The 23,179-nt window shown below is 42.7% G+C and overlaps 1 protein-coding gene across 1 annotated transcript; it reads left to right on the top strand.

The window, feature by feature from the left end:
• The first annotated feature begins 3,360 nt into the window (after positions 1-3,360).
• On the top strand, positions 3,361-7,059 carry LOC147423599 (putative protein phosphatase 2C 2). The gene is made up of 5 exons (XM_086502003.1): positions 3,361-4,699; positions 5,376-5,549; positions 5,649-5,819; positions 5,908-6,087; positions 6,508-7,059. Exons 1-5 carry the CDS (start codon positions 3,752-3,754, stop codon positions 6,778-6,780), a joined length of 1,746 nt encoding a protein of 581 aa, XP_086358129.1. The 5' UTR covers positions 3,361-3,751; the 3' UTR covers positions 6,781-7,059.
• The last annotated feature ends 16,120 nt before the right edge of the window (positions 7,060-23,179 follow it).

Raw genomic sequence — 23,179 nt, 5'->3', positions numbered from 1 at the left:
TACAAGCATTGGTAAAGCGCTCAAAACACCTTCTTCAAATTTTCTTTTTTTTTTGTTGTTTCGGTTTGTTTGTCGTTTTCATATTTTCTCTCTCTCTTTTTTGTCGCTTGCTATGCAGACTGGGGCATGCAATAGCTCAAAATGAGCATATTGATTAGGGGATCTTGGCACACTTTATAGCAAAACTTTTGACCACTGAGGTGCCAATGACCCTCAAAACAAACGATTTCTATCTAGGCAAGTGGGTAGAAGTGAAGTTGAAGGGAGGCTTGTGGAGGGAAAGGTGGAGCCTTTATTTCACATGCCCCATTCCACTCTTAGAGGAGTAGGGTATATGTATAAAACCATGTGTACCTTTTGTCATTAGACAAAAACCAAGACCGTGCTCGTGCTCGTGCTCGAACTTGAGCTCGAGGATGATTGGGGTTTTTTCTTTTTCTTGTCTATATGGAAACTAGTTGGAGTCGTTTTTTTGTTAGTTCAAAAAATAAAAACCAATTGTGTGGCATTTTTATTTTCTTATTCTTTTCTTTTTCCAAAAATTAAATATATAAATTTTTAGAAATTACAAAAATTACAAATTTCACTAAAAAGAATAATAGAATTTACAAAAATAGACAGAACAAGATTATCAACAAATAGAGAAGAGCAATTCAAAAATTCAAAACCAATTGTGTGGCGTTACGAAGCAACATCAAGCGTGGACTGTGATGACTAAGGCCATGATGGACAATGCCAAATTGTACGCGAAAGGTGGCCAGTGGAATGGGCTAGATCTACACGACAAGTTACTTGCCCCTCGATGGTCTAACTTGAAGCTTGGGGGCTTAACTAGCAAGCTGGCTCAAAAGTGCAACAAAGCGGCGGAGGCTTGGAATGGGGAGAGGTAACTAGATAATTTCACAACTCGATGTCTCACTGATCCCCTTGCCTGTCTAAGGCAGGAAGCGTCTTGTTGAACCCTACCTGGAGGGAGGTGGCCAGAAAGATGGACAACAAAGGACTCAATCGACAAGCCTGTTTTGGGACTTCAGTAGCAGCGCGACTGGAAAGAATCCGACCAACTAGCCTCCCAGTTCTTGCTCAATGGGACTGAGAGATTGATGGTAAATAGAGTTTTAGAACGGTTGAACAAATGCTGCATACCGACCTGCGAATCTAGATTTGATTGGAAAGCTTGGCGGTGGCCTATAGATAGACATTTCCATAAACCACACACCAGGGAGGTGTACAACATCCTCATAGCTTCGCTGGATTGATTTTACCTCCTGAACAAACGATGGGGCAAGCAATGGCTAGAGGCAAGATGGCCGCTTAGGATGAAGGTCTTTATTTGGAAAGTGCTTTGGGGGGCCTTGCCGACTGGGGTGAAGGTCCTAGCTAGAGGGATTGGGCCATATAGATACCCACAATGAAAATCTGCAAGTGAGAACCTCCCACCTGTTCATGGACTGTCCGAGGATATGTGGCATGGCATGGAAGATTTGCAAGTGGATTCAAAAGACATGGAAGATTAGTTTCTACAAGAACGATCTTTTTTTTGGGGGGAAGGTAAACATGAGCCAACCACTTCTCATCAGTACGTAAATTGTTAGGTTCTGTTACTCTAAACTTGAAACAACAAGGTTTACGGATATTATTCAAGAAAGCAAGGTAGCAATTATTGCCATTGGGAAAAGGAGAAACTGTGAAGAGTGGGTCAAGGTTGTGACTGCAGCATGGTCGGAGTAGGTAAGAGTCCGTTTCTAAGCCAGCTAGGTTTTTACCATTGTCGTGGGGTGGCCCCCCTATTAGCCAATGTACTAATGCTTGCTGGGAGACGTCATGGCTCGTCACATGCATGACTAGTATTTGTAATTCTTTTGGGCAGCTAATATAATCTACTCACATTCACGAGTTTTGAAAAAAAAAAGTGTGAAAAGTAGGACTTGAATAAGCAACTAGTAGCCAACCTATTCCACGAGAGGAGAATTTTTTTTTTTTTTTTTTTTGGGGGGGGGGGGGATCAGGATTTGTAGAGCCTCGTCCTACCTAATGCATTGGGGGGTTGGTGTGGCTCACTCTACTCATGCACTGAAAGAGCTTATTTCCTGTCATACTTGCACATATGCCATCGATTTGCTTTCCATTTTAAGGAAAAAGGGGGACCAACCGATTGACTAAGACATAAACAAACCCTCCACAACTTGCAGTATTTCTTCGATCCTAGTTTAAGCAGGTTTTTGCATGAGTGCTTGCGCTGTAAAAATTGGGATTGGGGTTACCGTTTTGGAGGGGCTGGAGCGCTTGTGTCGTCCCCCTCCATGTTCTGTAACCACCAGGTGAGACCACGATTTCTCGTGCTTATGGTACTCTTACCCTCTCCAACGAGTAGGTGTGACAAGGCTCTTAGATGGGCCAACATGCAAGCGCCACCTTGCAATTTGTGTGTGACACCGCGAGCACAACATGTCCAAGAAGATGAGGGTTTAAGGGTTAAGCTGCACCCAGGGTGAGTGGGGGGAGGTCACCTTCTATTATCAGAAAAAGAAAATGAGAAAAACAAGGCAACATTTTCGAATGGATTTTTTGCCCCCACTAGTGCTGCTATTTTCTTGGAAGATCTTTCCTCTCCGTGTTTGTAGGCCGCAAGCTTCCAATCAAAAGCTCCTAGCTTGCTTGCATTCAACCCTTAAAAGTCTCTCTCACAAAACCAGAGGGGAGGTGTGACCTGCCATGCTCCTTCCCCCCACTCCCCCCACTAGAGCTGTAGCTCTAAAGCTTGGTTTTGAGAAAACACCCCCATGTAACCTCTTCTAACCGAGCTCCGAAAGGTAAGAGGGTCTCCACACAGTGGGTTTCAGAACCCACACTCTCCATAAAAAGGTATAAGGACAGAATAAAGGAGGAGAGGATGAGTTCCACAAACTTTTGCAAGTTTGCATAGTTTGGAAAAGTATAGACATTTCTAGAGTTTAAATTAGAAAATTAACTATCCCTACCTACTTATAGGCTGCGTGAGAGAGCGCAATTCAAATTTTTTGGTGAGTTAACAAACTCACCGTGAGAAAGCCCTGTAAGTTGGTTCTGGAGGATGGGTAGGTAGGTGGCCTCCCAAACAAAAAAGATTCATGTGGTGTGAACGTGTCAAGATATGACCGGGCCATAGCTAACCGTTGGCACTTTGGAACGGCTATAAAAAGCGCCAATCAGATGCGTGCGATTGAGGGGCCACGTGGCGAGCTGAGAGAGGGCAGCTATTTTTGGGCAATTGGGAGGGGCTGTTTGACCGTTGACATATTGACCAAATCTTCACGTTCAGAAATGCAATGATTGTGAACGGTTGGATGGATACCCCCGGGAGCATCGTGACAGTCGAGAGTTGCGGGAGTGGGCGAAGGGAGACTTTTCATGCAGACAGAGTCCACTCACCGGCCATATTCTGTGCGCATATACTACATTTTCGAGGACCCAAATAGCGTATGTTGTTTTGGCTCTCCTGTTCTCACACACACGCACTCTCTCTCTCTCTCTCTCTCTCTCTCTCTCTCTCTCACACTCACACACACACACACGCGCGCGCGCGCGCGCACACAGATTCATGACTCCACCTCTGTTTCCCTCGCGTCGACTCATCATTCTCTCCAGCGGCGCCCGAGAAGCAAACCAACCTATCTCAGACCAAAGTTCTGGCGGGCTGGGCTTCCTTTAGCTTCTTCGTATCGTATGTGGCCTCTTGGACGCCATAGCTGTAAGACTGCAAGCTTCTGCCATGTCGTGCGCCTCTCCAATCTCCCAGCTCTCCCCGGCATCGCTGCGCATGTATATGAATGCAAGTAACCTCCTGTCTCCCTCATGCAGGTCCAAAGTCGATGAGCCCAACTTCTCCTTCGATTTCCTCCCTTCTTCTTCTTCTTCTCCGCCGTCATCATCATCACCGTCTGGCTCTCCAGCAGCTAAACCAAGGCCCGTTCTGACAGACATTCTGCTACAAAGGCATAAGAACTCTCCACAGAGTCCTTTCCATAGATCTACAACTTTGCTATCTCCCAGGAAAGGCTCTAAAGAGAACAGGGAAATTGCAGGGAGCTCGCAAAATAGCAATGCAGACATTGTAGTCGAAGCTTCTCCCGGGAAGGCAAAGAAGTCTTCCAATCAATCTCTGCTCTCGCCGCTTAGTCCTCGCCGCCATCAGCCTGCTAGAAACTCCAGCTATGTTCAGCTAGATTCTCCTCGAACATGGGGTGGTGGAGAAAATCGAGTAACCTCCACAAAATCACCCAAACAATATGTGGAAACTGGAGTTCCTATCGATGCTTCATGCATCTCTCGAAGTCCTTGCCAGCCAATCAATACGGCAACCGCAAACTGCATATGGATACAGTCTCCACAAGCATGCAGTAGAGTAGATTGTGACGCAGACGAAAAATCACAGAAGCATGATGTGGAAATTGGAGCTCCCATTGATGCTTTCTGTTCTTCTCCAAGCCCCTTACCACTCAAGAGAAAAAGGCCTACCAAATTGTCTATACCAGAGTTTGCAAGACTGGCATCGTTTGGCAAAGCGAAGCAGTTCGAGTTACCGCCACATGAACCACTAAGCTCAGAAATTCTCAGCTTTGAAGCCCCTTTTTTTGGGGTGTCTTGCAGAAAAGGAAGGAGAGATTGCATGGAGGATACCCATACAGCTCTTACCAATTTCCAGGGAAAAGCTAGCCAGGTTCTTATCAAACATTGTCTTCTTCTCTCTAGTTTTTCTTTTGAACATCGCCAACTCGCCAACTGATGCTCGATGCATACACATGCAAATGATGTTATATGCATGGTTGTTTGTGTGCGTGCAAGCGGTGCACATGGTTACCCTTGGGCCTCGGGGGTTTCACCGAGGGATATCATATGGTATTTGCCAGCTATTTGCTTAGCTAGGCACTGGTAACCTGTGAGTGTAAGAGAGGGAGGTCAAAAGGGGAGAAACTGTATCATCTGGTTAAATTTCGAGCACTAATGCCTACGTGGCACTAGTGAATGCCCTTGATGTTGAAGATCTTAAATTTTCCAACGGCATTTACTGGTGCCAGATATGGCTCTACTGCTCGTAAAATCCAAACTGTTTATTAGATGCAGTATCGTACCGTAGATAAGGGAAATTTAGAGGCATTTGGTGCTCACAGGTGATGTCTTCTTAGTCCCCTGGGATTTAGGCACGTTCGCAAAACTATGGGTGCTTGTTTGCATCGAGTGCACAATTAATCTTCATGCATGCCTTGATGACCAGGAAGGGGACATGCATAGTTCACTATTTATTAGTGTGGTCTATAAGATCATGATCATTAATATTTAATATGGACAAAAGGATCAATTTGCTTGGGTCTTTCTGATGGGTTTGTGATTTGCAGGCCTTTTTTGGAGTGTTTGATGGGCATGGAGGCAAAAGTGCAGCACAATTTGCTGCTGAAACCCTTGCTCGGCATATCGCTACTGCAATTGAAAATCAAAGCGATGACAAAGAAGGCTTAAAAAGTGCAATGCAGGCTGGCTATTTAGCCATGGACTCCGAATTTTTGGAGAAAGTAAGAAGAAATTTGTAGCCTTTTCTGATGACCTCTCATGAGAGTATTGGGAGAATTTTGTGCAGGCTTTTTTATTGCTTGGTGACTTTTTTGATTCAGGGTTTGGATAGCGGGGCTTGCTCTATTTCTGCATTTGTCAAAGATGGGCACTTAGTGGTGGCCAATGCTGGTGATTGCAAAGCAGTTTTGTGTAGAGGAGGAAAGGCTGAGGCTCTCTCCAACTTCCATCGACCAAGCAATGCTGAAGAGCGACAAAGGATACAAAACTTGGTAAGAAATCTAGCAAACGGAAGCTTCCATCATATTTTGAATGTAAACTGATGTCTAATTCTTGTCTCCTCTTGGATGATAACAACAGGGAGGATTTGTTGATTGTTTTAATGGAGTGTGGAGGGTGCAAGGCACATTGGCTGTGACCAGAGGCTTTGGGGATGCCCATTTGAAGAAATGGATATCCGCCGAGCCTGAAGTCAGGCAGCTTGACATCACAAACTGCTGCGAGTTTCTCATCTTGGCCTCAGATGGGCTATGGGACAAGGTAAACACCTTGGTTTACCGTAGAGTGTGCTAGGAAAAAACCCCAGCCATACTGACCTCAAATATCATACTGCACACATCTTTACAGCTGAGAAGAGTTAGTTGTGAGATCTAGGCTTTCAAGCGGTTTGATCCTGAGTCCTTTCTTGCATTTGCGCACGAGATTGGGATGAGCTTGAGAGAATAGTAATGCCAGAAGTAATGCCCTGCCTTAAGCAAGCCTATGCTGGGCTGAGCTTGAAATAATTGTAGTGGTAATGCCTGCCTTCAGCATGTGTATGTGCCTTTCACCACATAACACACACACACACACACACACACACACACACAAAGAGCAGTTAACATTTAAGATGCAAGATGCTCACTATAGTTGTACTGACTTCTTGCATACCCCATTCATGACTTTCTTCTACAAATGCAGGTGAATGACCAAGAGGCCGTGGATTGTGTTAGAGAAGTACTGGGGGGAGGGCAAGAACAAGCACCGGACTCCCCAATATTAAGACCGTGCAAGGTGCATCGAAAGAATGGTGACGCTAGCATTACGATTATAGATAGCAGAGAAACAAAGAAGAGTGAAAGTACAGGCACTCTCAAGGTGGATGCATGTAACAAGCTCATTCACAAGGCACATGACAGGGGAAACCTTGATGATATTACTGTGATGGTGGTTCCTTTGGCAACCTTCATGTAGAGGTTTTGATTATGCACAAATTGCCCACTCACTCTCCATGGGGCAAATTAAAGGTGGGCCAAAACTGCAAATTTTTTTGAAGCATCTAATTCAGCATCTGAATTAGATGCTTATCCTAATCAACCTTAATTCATCGACCTTCATTCCAAAGGGAGGCAGGGATTTGGAACTTCATTGCAACTGTACAGGAAACTACTTCCAAATCACCTATCTATAGACATGTCTCGTAGTAAGTGTGCATCACATATCAAGACCCTTAAAAGGCTTTGTTTGGCACTACCACATGCTTCAAAACTCATATCTCTCTCTCTCTCTCTCTCTCTCTCTCTCTCACACACACACACACACACACACACACACACACACAATGCTGGATTGTCTATTATACTTGGTTTAATAATTTGTTGTTGAGAATTAGAACTCAAGACTTGTCATTCAAGAGGAAATATGGATACTCTGCAAACAACATGTCTCCGCTTAACATGCATGTTGCCAAGAAGTAGTGTGCTCGGACAAACCATTGTGAAGATACACCAATGGGTGAATGCGTGCCATTCTAGAGTATGCATCATGTGATAGAGAGACTCTCGGGAATGCTGGCACCAAAGGCGGATGTTGTGTATAGAGTTGAAGGGTTGTCATGCCGTAAGAGACACTCTTGGCTCTCTCTCTCCCTTGAAGGGATGTGTCTACAAGCTCTAAAGACAATTATCAATAGGAAAATGCAATGGTGCTAGAAATCTTTGAATAATTTTGGTGATGCTAGATCTTGCAAAGAAATTGTTGAGACCCTCCAAATAGGACACTTGAATGTTTAAAGAGGAAGTGATGAAGAGAGAGGCTTAAGAAATTCGTAGTCCTTCATGAGCCAAATATTTTGTTGAGGAAAAGTCTGCAAAACTTAGTATGATGTGATATCTTCTTTTTTCTGAGAAATTTGCCACAACATAAACTTCCATTATCTTCTCTTTTAAGTCAATTGACCTCTTTATTTATGTTGGCCGAGAGTATAAAACATGGAATTTGTGTTGGATAGCTGTATAATATTAGTCAATTCACCTCTTTATTTTACGTTGGCCGCCATGACTACAAAACATGGAATTTTTTAACATAAAGAAGACAAATGCAAAGAGCTTGATGAAAAAGTCAACCAGAAAATACAAAATGACCAAGAAGAGAAGAATTCTCCCCAAAGGAAAGGGGAGTGTCTCCAGATGTCTAGGTGACTAAGATTAGGGTAAAAGGGCCAATAAAAAACCGGATCGTGTGGAGGGACCCGTGGCTCCCTAACTTCGACTTGGTAAAAGTTCGATAATGGGACACAATAAGCTTGTTGGTGAGACGGTTAGATGAGTACAAATTAAATCTTGGCCGTTGGATCTGGATTCAAGCCTTGTTGGCCAAAGTGTCCCATTGGTGTGGCCTCCCATTCACGGTCACTTTTGTTACACATAGATTTTTGGTCGTCGTGATGTGTCGTTGTCAAAGCTCTAATCACTATGGGAAGTAGGCAGTGTTGCACTCTTTTTCATCGCACTTATCCAATTTGAAATTGGTACACTGTGTCGGTGGCAATATGTCGCCAACCTTAGGTAGCCCACTATTGAGGGCTAGGAGCTTCTGGGAATAGGGGTCACAAAAACCTCTATTCATGATAGGACCTTGGCGGGGGGGGGGGTTCACTATGTGCAAATTGTGTATATCACATGCGTTCAAGGATTATTTCCAAAGCTCTTTATTTGTAAATTTTTGATAGATAAAATACACCCTTTTCCTATTCATTTTGTGATTTTTTTTCCCTGTTCCATTTTGTGGTACCCTTATGTATGTGAAAATGTGAGAAACAATAAAATTTAACAACCCCTTCTCTTGCACTCAAATGATAGTCATATAACTATTAAGTGACCCCCCCCCCCCCCCCCCCCCCCCCCCCAAAGGCTGCAGATGAAGAGAGGGGCTTGAGAGCAAGGAGCTCAGCCAGAAGCAACCATGCAGGTCAAGGTTATACTCGACCAGAGTGAGTTTGGAAGACATTTGCAATGCCGATGAGGGAAGGAAAATGCCATTGACCTAGGAAGGAGTAAAGACCTTCCCACGAGACTTAGGAGCTGTTTGGAGGGGACTACATTAGTGCCAAGCGGAGGCTTAGAGGGAAAGAAACCTCAACAAGGAAAGCATGCCGAGATACTACTACATCTGAAAGCATGACACTGGGTTTGCAACTAGACAAACTACGAGTGAGCTTACTTGCAACTTGCAAGAGTTGTTTGGCAGGAAGACCAATCAAAGAGGAGGGTAATCTATTTCAATCTCCAACCCACTCGTCCTCGAGAAGGAAGACAAACACACAGGTTGTCTCACTCAAATCTTTGACTCACGCTCCTAATTGATCTACATAGCCTTAATTAACCAAGCTCCCACAATCGAGCTTCCATATTTGAAACCCTATAGAATAACTATCTTAGCTTAATCATTAATTATGCCATATTTAATAGCTTTCTCTCTCTCTCTCTCTCTCTCTCTCTCTCTCTCTCTCTCTAAATTAAGCCATGATAGCTAATCAAAACTCTCTCTCACGTTTGCCAACTGATGCTAATCTCAATCTCGCTCTAAATCAAGCTTCCAAAGCTAGTTATTTCTTGTAATTAAAACACAAAATCCAATTATCTCTTGCAATTTTGCCTCCATAATGTGATTTTTACATGATTTTAGCGTTTATCTCTATATTTTTGTTATTTAAGTCCCTTTCTCTCTCAAAATTTTAGCCAAAATATCTCTTATCTTTTGAAATTAAGTTACCTAAATTTAAGAATATTTAATAAGATAACCAAGTTTCTTAGTTTTAGCTGGCAACCACATTTTGCTTCGACCATGAAAATTTTGATTGAAAGTTTGTAGATTGAAAGACATACCAACAATGAGTATGCAATCAATTTATATTAGCATTATTATTGAAGCATTTGTTGGGTTCCAACACCAATTATGTGTTGTCGTGCCTATCTTCCATGATGTCTCTCTAATCACCACTATATGCTCTTATTAATCATTAGAATATCCCTATCCATACTCTTGGTTTGTGCCTCTACTAAGCATCCATCTACATCCAAAAGCCCAATGCTTTACCGATTGACCCTGATGAGCTGCGTCCTCAGACACCATAAACATAATAGAGTTTGTGACATTTACCCCCCCCCAAAAGTGTTCTTGTCCTCGAAGAGAACATGGAAAAATCTCTTGGAAATTGTTGTTACCATATACATGTGGTAATGACGTGTGTGAACACATTAGGACTGCCGTGGTATTTTTTCCCTCACTAGGAGGTTTTTCCCCCGTGCATTGTACATACGCCCATTCATTCTAGGGCTATCTATCTTTCCATTGCACACTAAGTAATACACTCTCTGTTGTGTGTCTAGAGATTCTTTCCTCTTCTCCAAGATGTGTGTGTTTTCCTGTAGCCCTAATTCCAACAATTGGTATCAGAGCAGGTTACGTCCTCCCGGGCTTAGTCGCCAGCAGCTCCAATACACGCCTGCTCAATTTCTCCGATTTTTGTGAGATTTGGCGTAGGTCATTTCAGGCTCATTTTGGCCTCTGTTTCCACTACAGGTAGTGCTGCACAGGCTATTTCATCATTTTGTGCAAAATTTTCTCAGTGCCGTTTTTTGCATAACAGGTCCTTACGGTCTTCTATCGTTTGTGCTATATAGCACGTGTTGTTTCTGCTTTCCTTCTCCTCTTTTGAGTGTTTTTCTTATCAGGTGCAACATTTACCATGGCTGACAACAACGCAGATGTGTTCAAGATGTTTGCTGCTGATGACAGATTGGATGGGGACAATTACCCTATGTGGGCTTATATGATGCAACATGTTCTTGTGTCAAAGGGCGTTTAGAACATTGTGCAGAGCATTGATGTACATCCTGGTTCTAAGGATACAATCAATGTTGAGAATGTTGCAGGTTTTGCTGCAAGGATTGCTGTTGTTAGACTTGTTTTGCCTACGACAGAACAAGATCGTTGGGATGTAAAGGATGCGTAGGCTCATGCGTTGATTGCGTTGCCAGTAAAGCGCACCATTACTCCTCACATTCATTCAACAAAATCTCCAAAACAATCTTGGGATATTTTGAGTGGTCTTTATGCAAGCCACAATGAGACAAAAATTGCGTTGCTGCTTAAAGAGTTGGAGTCGAAGATTACGCATGAGGAAGATGATATGGACACTTTCCTTGCTGGTGTCAAGGATATCAATGAGCAACTTATTTTTGCAGGTGAAGTCATTTGAGATAGTTTCCTTGTGCAGACTATTCTTGATGCCTTTCGAGACTCTTACCAGACTTTTGCTAGTACTTGGAGACTTATGACCCAAGGAAATCCTGAAGTTGTCAAGTTTGATGCATTGTGCACATCTGTTGCAAGAGTCACTTTCCAAAAAGAAAAGGACTAGACAACGTGCAATTGAACAAGCTTTTATTGCTGCTTAAAGAAAGGGTGGTAACAACAATGTAGTTGCTTCTTATGGTTCTTTTGTGGGTGGAAATCACCTGTTCCTAGCGGCTTCTACTGACAACAATTTGTTTGGAAATTTTGGTGATAAGGGCAAAAAGAAGATGCATTGCCGTTATTAAAAAGCTAACGATCACTTGATCAAGTAGTGTCCTAAGTTGAAGGTCAAAGAGGCTAAGAAGAAAGAGGGTGGTTCCATTGTAAATGCTAGATCCACTACAGATGCAACTATTGTTGAGTCTTCTATAAAAGGAGACTCTGATGCTGATGTTGATGCAGAATGGGCTTTTAGTGTAGAGTGTACCTATAATTCTACTGTCCATGATGCATGCGTGTCAGTTCCTGTGGATTCACATGTGTGGTTTTTGACAGTGGTGCTACAAAGCACATTACCTCACATTGTGATTTGTTCAACTCTCTTGAGTCTGTCCCTCACAAAAATTTAGTTACTTGCACCAGAAATTCCTCTTATCCGTTTCAGGGAATTGGAAAGATTGTGAGTAATGCGTAAATGGCAGTCCTTTCACACTTGTGGATGCACTTTATGTATCTGGGATCAAGAAGAATCTTTTGTCTGTATCTGCACTTGCTAGACTTGGTCTTGTAGTCAAATTTGTGGATGACAGATGTACAATACATGATCTTAGTTTTGGGGATGAAATTGTTGCATTTGGCATTTTATACCGTGGGATGTATAAGCTCACTTTGTATGACAAGTGTGGGTAGAATTTTGCAAATGCAGTTCTAGATTCAAATGCTATTTTTGATGCAAAAGTTTGGCATGTATGTTTTGGTCATTTGAATTTTGCCAATTTGCTGCGTTTGCAAAAATTTGATATGGTTGCTTCTTTGCCGCCTCTTGAAGCACCACTCAAACATGTTTGTGAAGGCTGTATTTTGGGTAAGATGCAGCGTTCAAATTTTCCAAAGGATGGTTCAGTTAGGGCCACATGCAGGTTGCATCTTGTGCATAGTGATGTTTGTGGGCCCATGCAAACTCTATCCTTGGGCAATTACCTTTAGTTCGTGACTTTCATTGATGATTACTCCAGGCATGCATGGGTATTTCCACTTAAAGTGAAGTTTGAAGTATTTATGTGCTTCAAACAATTCCTGACTATGGCTAAAAATGTCTTGAAGTGTACTATGGGCACCCTCTATTCCGATTGAGGGGGGGAATATATGTCTCATGAATTTAATGCATTTTTGGCTAGTCGTGGGATAAAACACCAATGTACAGTGCCTTATACCCTAAGAAAAATGGTGTTGCTGAGAGGAAAAACAGGTCACTTATAGAAATGGCACGATGTATGGTCAAAAGTCAAGCTTTGCCGCATTCTTTTTGGCTCTAGGCCATCATGTGTGCCACTTATGTACTAAGCAAATGTACTATGAAAGCTTTGCAATCTATTAATCCATATGAAACATGGCATGATAGAGAGCTTTCTATTGAGCACATGCGTGTTTTTGGCTGTTTGGCATATGCTTTGGTGCCACAAACACAACACAGAAAATTGGATGATAAGGCTGTCAAATGTATTTTTGTTGGTTATAGTGCTGAAAGAAAAGGTTACATGTTGTATCATCCACAAACAAAGCGTATTCTAGTTTCTGGGGATGTTGTATTTGTGGAAGATTCTGTTCAGCCCTTGCTGTCATGTACTAGCGATAATAATGTAAGCTCACAGGACATTTATGACACTTTGTTGCCTCTTATTAGTGGTGGAAGTACGAATGTAAATTCCAATGAGTCAAATGTACACCCTATGGGGGTTTCTGAAAATGTTGCAAATCAGCCTATTACTTATGCAGATGAACATGATGTACTTGATGAGGAAAGGGCCGAGAATGAGCAGGCTAGAGGTTTGCCTAAATGGATGGTGCATACTTTGCGTGACAGTAAATTGGATGCACCTTTTTCTAGTCGTACTCGTTCAGGTTCTGGATCACATTGTTATGCTTTGGCTGTGTCTAGCTTACATGAGGTTGAGGAGCCTCTGTCTTTTGATGAAGCACATAATCCAAAAGATTGAATGGCTGCCATGCAATGAGAATATGATGCACTTATAGAAAATGACACATGGACTTTATGTGATTTGCCTCTTGGAGAAAAGGCCATTGGTACGAAGTGGGTTTACAAGTTGAAATGCAAGCGAGATGGTGAGCTTGAATCCTACAAGGCTCAACTTGTTGCAAAGGGTTATGCACACGAAAAAGGCATAGATTATGAAGAAGACTTTTGCTCCCACTTATCATATGACTACTCTGCATTTTATATGTGCATTGGGAGCTCATTTTGGTTGGGATATACATCAATTAGACATTGTTACTTCTTTCTTGAATGGTGATATATTTGAGGCAGTTTATGTAATGCAGCCTCACGATTTTGTCAAGAAAGAACAAGAGGATAAGGTGTGCAAATGTAACAAACCTTTGTATGGGCTGAAGCAATCTCCTCGTGCTTGGCATGAGAAGGCTGGCACTCATTTGGTCAAACGAGGCTTTTGTAACAATCCAACAAAAAGCACATTGTATGTAAAGCTTGAGTGTAAGAAAATAAGACGTAGCTAAATAGATTTTTAAGTAGATTACTTAATGGAGAGAGATAGATTTCACACACAAGAGATTATAGAGTAGAGAGAGAGAGAGAGAGAGTACACACGATATACGTGGTTCACCCAATGTGGGCTACGTCCACGGGAAAACAGCCACTCAATGGCTTTAGCACTTCAAAAGAAGAAGTAGTTTACAAAGGGATTAAACCCTTGATAGAGCTCCCGCCTTGCTTCACTCTCACCACCTCACACTCACCTTGTTGCATCAACTTCACACTATGAAATGTGTGTAGAAATGGCCTCCTTTTATAGGCCAAAAGGGCTGCCCTCTCTAATGAGAGACAGCCATGTGTAGCCGCCCTTGTGCGAATAAGTCCAAATCGGACCCTCCAATCCGCCCATGTGTGGCCGCCCTTGAGAAAACAAGTCCGCTTTTGAATTCGGCCACCGGCCACCGGCCATTGACTTTCGACCACAGGCCACCGGCCATTGACTTCCGACCACCGGCCATCGGCCATTGACTACCGGCCACCGGCCAACCGACCGGTTGTTTTCCGACCATTTTCCGGCTGCCGTCCGGCCATAATATTCCGGCGAAAAAAGGTCTCAGGGGCCTCCGCCCCCGAGGCGTCTAAAGTTGCCCCTGATTCTTGTCCGTGAAAATTTTGTTTCCGGTAAGTGATTTTCCTTCACACACGATGGCTTCTCCTCATAATGGGGGCCTTACAAATGTGTGCTTTTACCACAGAAAAGTACAAGGGTAAATCAGGCTCCATACTTAACAATCTCCCACTTGGAGACTGATCTCCAAACCAAACCTGTGAGTGCTTTCCATTCTGGCTTCTTATCCTTGAATGCCGATTGAAGATGAGCAAAAGCTCAACTTCTCCTTGTTGACCACCTTTGTAAACATGTCTGCAGGATTTTCACTTGTATGCACCTTTCCTAGCTTGAGCTATCCCTCTTCCAAAAGAGTGCGTATGAAGTGATATCTCACCTCAATGTGCTTTGTCCTTGAATGAAAGGCTAAGTTCTTCGCAAGATGGATAGCGCTTTGGCTATCACTGTACAAGACACAATTGTCTTGTTTGAATCCAAGCTCTTCTAAGAATCTGTGAAGCCACATAATTTCTTTGCTTGCCTCCGTCATTGCTACATACTCTGCTTCCGTGGTAGAAAGTGAAACCACTTTCTGCAGCTTTGAAGCCCAGCTTATTGCTATGCCTCCAACCGTGAACACATAGCCAGTAGTGCTCCTTCGAGTATCTTTGTCACCTGCCATATTTGCATCAGCATACCCTTCTAGAAAAATATCAGTTCCTCCAAAATACAAAGCATTTGTTGTTGTCCCTTTTAGATACCTAAGTATCCACTTCACAGCTTGCCAATGCTCTTTACCTGGGTTTTCCATGAACCTACTCACAACTCCCACTGCATGTGCAATGTTTGGCCTTGTCCAGACCATAGCATACATTAGAGAACCTACCGCTGCAACATATGGAACTTTAGACATATAGGCTATCTCCTCTTGTGTCTTCGGACACATATCCTTCGTTAGTTTAAAATGACCAGCCAAAGGTGTAGAAACTGGTTTTGCATTTTGCATTGCAAACCTTTCTAGTACCTTCTTGATGTAATCTTCTTGAGATAGCTTTATTGTCTTCTTCGTCCTGTCCCTTGATATTTTCATACCAAGTATCCTCTTTGCAGCACCTAAATCTTTCATTGAAAAAGATTTGGGCAGCTCCTCTTTTAGGTCTTTGATGTCCTGCATGTTAGCACTTGCAATCAACATGTCATCAACATACAACATTAGGATGATGAATTTCCCATCTCCCAAATTCTTCGTGTAGACGCAGTGATCCGAGTTGCATCTTGTGAATCCATGATCCAACATCCATCGATCAAACTTCAAGTACCATTGTCTTGATGCTTGCTTTAAACCATACAAGCTCTTCTTTAATCTGCAAACCATTTTCTCCTTACCTTTTACGTCATACCCCTTTGGTTGAAGCATGTAGATTTCCTCCTCTAAGTCACTGTGAGGAAATGCCGTATTTACATCCATTTGCTCAAGGTTTAGATCATGAGCAGCCACAAGGCTTAAGACAAGCCTAATTGAGTTCATTTTTACAACAGGAGAAAATATTTCATTGAAGTCAATACCTTTCTTTTGAGAAAAACCTTTTACCACAAGCCTAGACTTGTACCTTTTCTTCCCACCTTCTTCTTCCTTCAGCTTGTACACCCATTTGTTTTGAAGTGCCCGCTTACCTTTAGGCAACTCAACCAACTCCCATGTTTGGTTGCGATGTAGTGAGTCCATCTCCACTTGCATGCTCTTCGTCCATTGTTCTTTGGATTCATGTTGCATAGCTTCTTCGTATGATTCCGGCTCTCCAGAATATGAGATCAAGAGATGGTTGAAGGAAGGAACAAACCTTTCTGGAGGTCTACTTGCTCTTGTAGATCTTCGGGGAATAGGTTGAGGCTCCTCATTTGGTTGACGTTGTTGCACATTGTCACCGTTTGCAGTCCTTGAGTCTTCACCGTCCTCAAGCTCCATGTACTCATCACCTGTTTCTTTTGTTTGTTTTCTTTCCAAGTAATCTTTGTACATATTTTGTTCGTTAAAAATTACATCCCTACTCCTTAAGATTTTACCATCTTCAGGATTCCATAGGCGATACCCAAAGTCTCCTTCTCCATAGCCAATGAAGAAAAACTTTTTGGACTTTGCATCTAGCTTTGATCTTAGGCTTCTATCTATGTGCATGAAAGCCTCACACCCAAACACTTTGAGAAATGCATAATTCACCGGTTTACCTGTCCATGCCTCTTCTGGAACTCCCCCATCCAATGCCGTTGAGGGTGACCGATTGATTAAGTACACAGACGTACTTACAGCTTCCGCCCAAAGCTCAAGCGGTAGGCCTGCATGTAGCCGCATGCTTCGTGCTCGTTCCATGATTGTCCTGTTCATCCTTTCCGAAATCCCATTTTGTTGAGGTGTCCTTGGGGTTGTCCTTTGCCTCCGAATTCCATTGCTAGCACAAAAGCTTTCAAAAGCTTGGCTGCAATATTCGCCTCCATTGTCGAATCTGAGGCATTTAACCTTGGTACCTGTTTCATTTTCCACAAAGGCTTTCCACCTATGAAATATGGAAAATACATCGGATTTATTCTTCATGACATAAACCCATGTTTTTCTACTCGCATCGTCTATGAATGTTACATAGTACAATGAGCCACCAAGTGATGGTGTACTTGCAGGACCCCAAACATCAGAATGAACCAACTCAAGTTTTTTATTTTTTCTTTCATTTCTTGATTTTTGAAATTTTACCCTCTTTTGTTTACCATAAACACAATCTTCACAGAACTCTAAGTCCACTTCTTTCAAACCTGGTAGAAGCTTCTTTGATTGAAGGATTTGCATTCCTTTGGCACTCATATGCCCAAGTCGGTAGTGCCACACCGCACTGTAAAGTTCTGTAGTTGCTGCACAAGCTGAAGGTTGCGTGCTAACAGTACACAAGTAAAGTGTACCGACTTTTTCTCCCTTGGCAACCACCAAAGATCCCTTTGAGATCTTCCACCGTTTGTTTCCGAATGCAATGTTGTGACCTTCATCGTCCAATTGTCCTGTAGAGATCAAATTTTTGCGAAGAGAAGGAACATGCCTAACATCTTTAAGCTTCCATTCATTTCCGTTAGCAGTTTTGACAGAAACTGTACCTTTGCCGACAATCTCACAAGCTTTATCATCTCCCAAGTATACATACCCAAAATTACCTTTGGTGTAGTCTTGGAAATGTTGCTTGTGTGGTGTCGCATGGAATGAAGCCCCGGAATCTACTATCCAGGAATTAGACACATTGTCTAATGAGAGAATTAGAGTATCTTGCTCTACTTTACCTGCCACATTGGCCTCCGATGTTTGCTTGTTGTCTTGAGACTCTGTCTCCTTCTTCTTCTTGGACCAGCAATCCTTCTTGACGTGGCCCTTCTTGCCGCAGTTCCAACATTCAAGAACTGACTTTGTGCGTGACTTGCTCCGCCTTGAGCGATCACGACCCTTTTGGTTTTTGAACCTCTCCTTAGGCCTTCCTCTTGTTTCCACTGATAGTGCAGCACTTGATGATTCTCCTGTGCTTCTCCTTCGCATTTCCTCGCTTAGGAGAACACCCACAACATCATCAAACTTAAGAGTATTTGTGCCAGAGATAGAATTACTTACAGCCATCACAAGGCTGTCCCAACTATCCGGTAGAGATGATAGTATAAGGAGAGCTCGCACTTCGTCATCGAAATTGATTTTCACTGATCAAAGTTGACTTATGTTTGTGTTAAAGTCATTTAGGTGTTCTGCAACTGAACCATTCTCTGCCATCTTTAGATTGAACAAGCGCTTCATAAGAAATACCTTATTGGATGCCGATGGTTTCTCGTAGAAGTCGTCAAGTGACTTCATCAAGTCCTCCGTGGTCTTCATCTCCGAAACATTGAAGGCCACCGTTGACGCCAGGCTTAACCAGATTGTTCCCAGTGCCTTTCGATCAAGGACAATCCATGCTTCATCTGCCATTGTTGCGGGCTTCTTCGCAAGACCGCCTAGTGGCAAATAGAGGTCCTTCTGGTAGAGATAGTCTTCAATCTGCATCTTCCAATGTTGGTAGTTTTTGCCGTTGAACTTCTCAATCTTGAGCTTCCCTTCCTCCGCAATAACTCCCACTCAATTCAAGGAATGCTTTCCTTGAGATAATTTAGCTACGAGAAAACCTTGCTCTGATACCAGTTGTAAGAAAATAAGACGTAGCTAAATTTTGAGTAGATTACTTAATGGAGAGAGATAGATTTCACACACAAGAGATTATAGAGTAGAGAGAGAGAGAGAGAGAGAGAGAGAGAGAGAGAGAGAGAGAGAGAGAGAGAGAGAGAGTGTACACACGATATACGTGGTTCACCCAATGTGGGCTACGTCCACGGGAAAGCAGCCACTCAATGGCTTTAGCACTTCAAAAGAAGAAGTAGTTTACAAAGGGATTAAACCCCTGATAGAGCTCCCGCCTTGCTTCACTCTCACCACCTCACACTCACCTTGTTGCATCAACTTCACACTATGAAATGTGTGTAGAAATGGCCTCCTTTTATAGGCCAAAAGGGCTGCCCTCTCTAATGAGAGACAGCCATGTGTAGCCGCCCTTGTGCGAATAAGTCCAAATCGGACCCTCCAATCCGCCCATGTGTGGCCACCCTTGAGAAGACAAGTCCGCTTTTGAATTCGGCCACCGGCCACCGGCCATTGACTTCCAACCACAGGCCACCAGCCATTGACTTCCGACCACCGACCATCGGCCATTGACTACCGGCCACCGGCCAACCGACCGGTTGTTTTCCGACCACTTTTCGGCCGCCGTCCGGCCATAATATTCCGGCGAAAAAAGTCTCAGGGACCTCCGCCCCCGAGGCCTCTAAAGTTGCCCCTGATTCTTGTCCGTGAAAATTTTGGTTTCCGGTGAGTGATTTTCCTTCACGCACGATGGCTTCTCCTCATAATGGGGGCCTTACAAATGTGTGCTTTTACCACAGAAAATTACAAGGGTAAATCAGGCTCCATACTTAACATTGAGGGTGATGTACTTCTCATTGTGGTTCTTTATGTAGATGATTTGCTGATCACTAGACCAAATGAGAGACATATTGTTGAATTTAAGGCTGATTTGCATGCTACTTTCAAGATGAAAGATTTGGGGCTGTTTCATCATTACTTGGGTATACAATTTAAGCAGTGTAATGGTGGTATTGCCTTGTGTGAAAAAAAGTTACATAGAGACATTGCTATGTAAGTTTGGACTTGAGGATTGCAAACCTATTGCCATTCCCATGGAAACAAGTTTGAAATTGAGTCTTAATGATGCTGGTGATCCTGCAAATGGTAGCCTTTACCAAAATGATGTTGGATGCCTCATTTATGTATGTAACAGAGGCCGGATATTCAGTTTGCAGTCTCACACGTCATCAAATTTTTGCATAGCCCACGGTCTAAGCATTGCAGACTGTCAAAAGGATTTTTTGCTACTTGAGTGGCACTTTACATCTTGTCTTGTTTTATCCCAAGGGGGGATCATTGCCGCTAGACTTACATGCTTTTTCAAACTCAAATTGGGCTGGTTGTTTCGACACGCGAGTGTCCACAAGTGGTTTTTGTTTCATGCTTGGCAATTTATGTATATCATGGTTGAGCAAGAAGAAACCTACTATGGCCACTTCTAGTTGTGAGGTTGAGTACAGGGGCAGTCTTCATAGCTACGGTTGAGTGTGTACGGAACAGATGCCTTATGGGGCTAATTTGGGTGTTGGGCAGGACATTGCCAACACTATCTACACTGAGAGTCAGAGCGCATTGACAGTTGCAAGGAACCCAATTTTTCATGCTCGCACAAAGCACATTGAGGTGCATTGCCACTATGTCAGGGAGAGGCTCTCAGTAGGAGAGCTCAACTTGGCTTATGTGCCAACACAGGACAACCTTGCAGATCTCTTTTCACAATGACATTGACTCGTGAGAAGCTCAAAGCTCTCTACAAAAATTTGGGCTTACTCCCCTTTGTGGATTGATCATGTCCTCAGGGCATGGCACTTCCCTCTACTCATTTGCCAGCTCTCGTTCACCGCATCAATCCAAGGGGTATTTGTTACCATATACATGTGTTAGTGATGTGTGTAAACACACTTAGGACCGCTGGGGCATTTTTCCCTCACTAGGAGGTTTTCCCCCCCCTGCATTGTAGATACACCCATTCATTCTAGGGCTATCTATCTTTCCATTGCACACTAAGTAATACACTCTCTGTTGTGTGTCTAGAGCTTCCTTCGTCTTCTTCAAGCTGTGTGTGTTTTCCTACAACCCTAATTCCAACAATTGTACGACGAGACTCCTAAGTTTGCACTCTCGTATCTAAATCTATCCACTTAACTAGTATCTCTTGGTACACTTTACGACGTGTTTGTCTATCTTGAGAACCCAAAATCATTTTTGGCTTATGTGGTATCTTTCATGGCTCTATCAAGTCAACCAAAATCTATGGAGAAACTACATTCTCAAAATAGTAAATATATTTCTTTAGTATACTAGCATGAAAGACATTGTGAACTTGAGAACCCTCCATCGGTAGCTCAAGTGTATATGCTACACTCCCAGTCTAATTAAGAACTTTCATAACTAGAAGTCTATTTGGAATAGGATCGGTTGTGCAATATACTTTATCAAATGGAGAATATTTAGAGCCATAAAAGAAAAATCAAATTCTTACTATCTACAAGGCCAAAGAAAAGCACAATGGGATGTTGGTATCTTGATAGAGTTCAAAGAATGAGAAGAAAAGATGGCGGTCAATTATTGCAATACAAGATGGGATTTGATTTGATGAGTAGTGTCATAATAATCAATATCTAATTCTCCTAAATGATTTTCTCATGTTAAACTGATCATTTAATATGGGGAAGTGCCAAGGGAGAAAAGGCTAGAATATTGGTTAAGCTAGCAGAGCCGGCCACAATAGGGATCCAAAGGAGGGAAAATAGGGATCCAAAGGGGGCGGCCATCTGAAAAAGAGCAATGTGCAAAAATGGGCTTAAAAGACCCTAAGGTTCAGCCCATTAAGACTTCAAAAACGCTAAGGTTCCAAAATTCAAAGGTTGTGTCCAAAGGTGAAAAGCCTAGGGAAATTGGATGCTTTGTGTGTGTCCCAAAAGTCTTTCTCAAGCCCTACAAAGGAGAGGGCAAGCCCAAGAAGTAGGGGATGAGAGAGAAACTCACACACACACACACACATACAAGCTTCCTTTGTACACAAGGGGAAAGAGGGACACATGTCAGCTCCCTAGCCCAGATGCCCACAAGGTGTACTCAAATCCTATTGGATGGCCTTGGAGGTCGACCAATGAGAATTAGACTAGAGTAAGTCTAGTTTAATTAATTTAAAAACACTTAATAAAAGAACCAAAACTACAAAAAAGGTGTCATCGACGTAGATATCGACGCACTGCGTCGATATCTGCGTCCCTGTAAAACTGTTGCTATTTGCGTCGATATCTGCGTGGAAAGGCTTTATTTGCGACGCAGATATGCGTCGATAACTGCATCCCTGTAAAACTGTTGCTATTTGCGTCGATATCTGCATGGAAAGGCTTTATTTGTGACGCAGATATGGACGTAGTTATAGAAGTAGATAGCGACGCAGATATGGACGCAGATAGCGACGTAGATATGGACGGATATATAGACGCATATATCGACGACCATAACAATTTTTTTTTTTCTTGGGCAGAGGGCAGGTAGCTTGGCCTGTGCCCAGTGAAAAGATGGACACAGCCACAACCATACTTCCTGCCCTCTGCCCAAGAAAGCGAGCAGCACCAAAATCAACCGTGCTCTCGCGCACATAAATTTTGGCAGAGTTCCCTTTGTTTTTACATAAACTTTTTTAAAAAATCCATATCATGTATACGCCTCCTACATGCTATCCATGTAGGATCTCACATGAGATTTAAGGCCAATGAAAGAAATGAAATGAACTTTGTGCAAAACCATAACCGTACCAACTTAAAACCATAACCATAACGAACTTAATTTGTGCAAAACCATAACCAAATTAAAAGCATAACCGGCCATAACCATATTGGTCAAAACCATAATGCAGATAACCATAACCACAAACAAAACAATAACCATAAGCATAACCAGAAAGTTAAACATAACCATAAACAAGCCATCCTTCAGCCATGCTACTCTCAGGACGAGCTCTTTGACGAACGAACCCCTTTAAAGTCTTCATGAATCTCTCCAAGAAGAACATCCATCTGCTGTTGACGGTTCCAACAACTGCAACTTCATCGACCACAAGCACAAGCAAAGGCATTTGGATGGTAAGAATGTTCGTTGGAAAATACTTCTCCACCATACACACTGCTTCGATTGCATTCAAGTGAGCTGCATCTATGCTCTCTTTTCTTATCTCTTTTGATGAGATCCAACGCACTAGCTCACTAATTTTATAAATGGTACATCTGATGTCATCTGTCAGACAATCTTTTATGGCAATTGGTAAGATAAACTGTAAAAATTTGTGCCAATCATGCGACTTAAGACCACTAAGATTGTCATCTCTAGTAAAGGCCGTTTTCAAACATCGCATGCACCCAGTAGGAGTCTATAAAGAAGATATGGTCTTCTTCACTTGTTGCTCTTCAGCACAACTCAAAACCCATGGACCTTTTGGAATAGCATACGCTCCATTGGACTTTAGTCGAGGCCACATCTCTGGCATTCG

Source organism: Adiantum capillus-veneris, chromosome 26 (genome assembly GCF_014529385.1).
Source record: "Adiantum capillus-veneris isolate H3 chromosome 26, ASM1452938v2, whole genome shotgun sequence".
NCBI classification, from domain to species: Eukaryota; Viridiplantae; Streptophyta; class Polypodiopsida; order Polypodiales; family Pteridaceae; genus Adiantum; species Adiantum capillus-veneris.
This window is presented reverse-complemented; position numbering and strand designations above follow the sequence as displayed.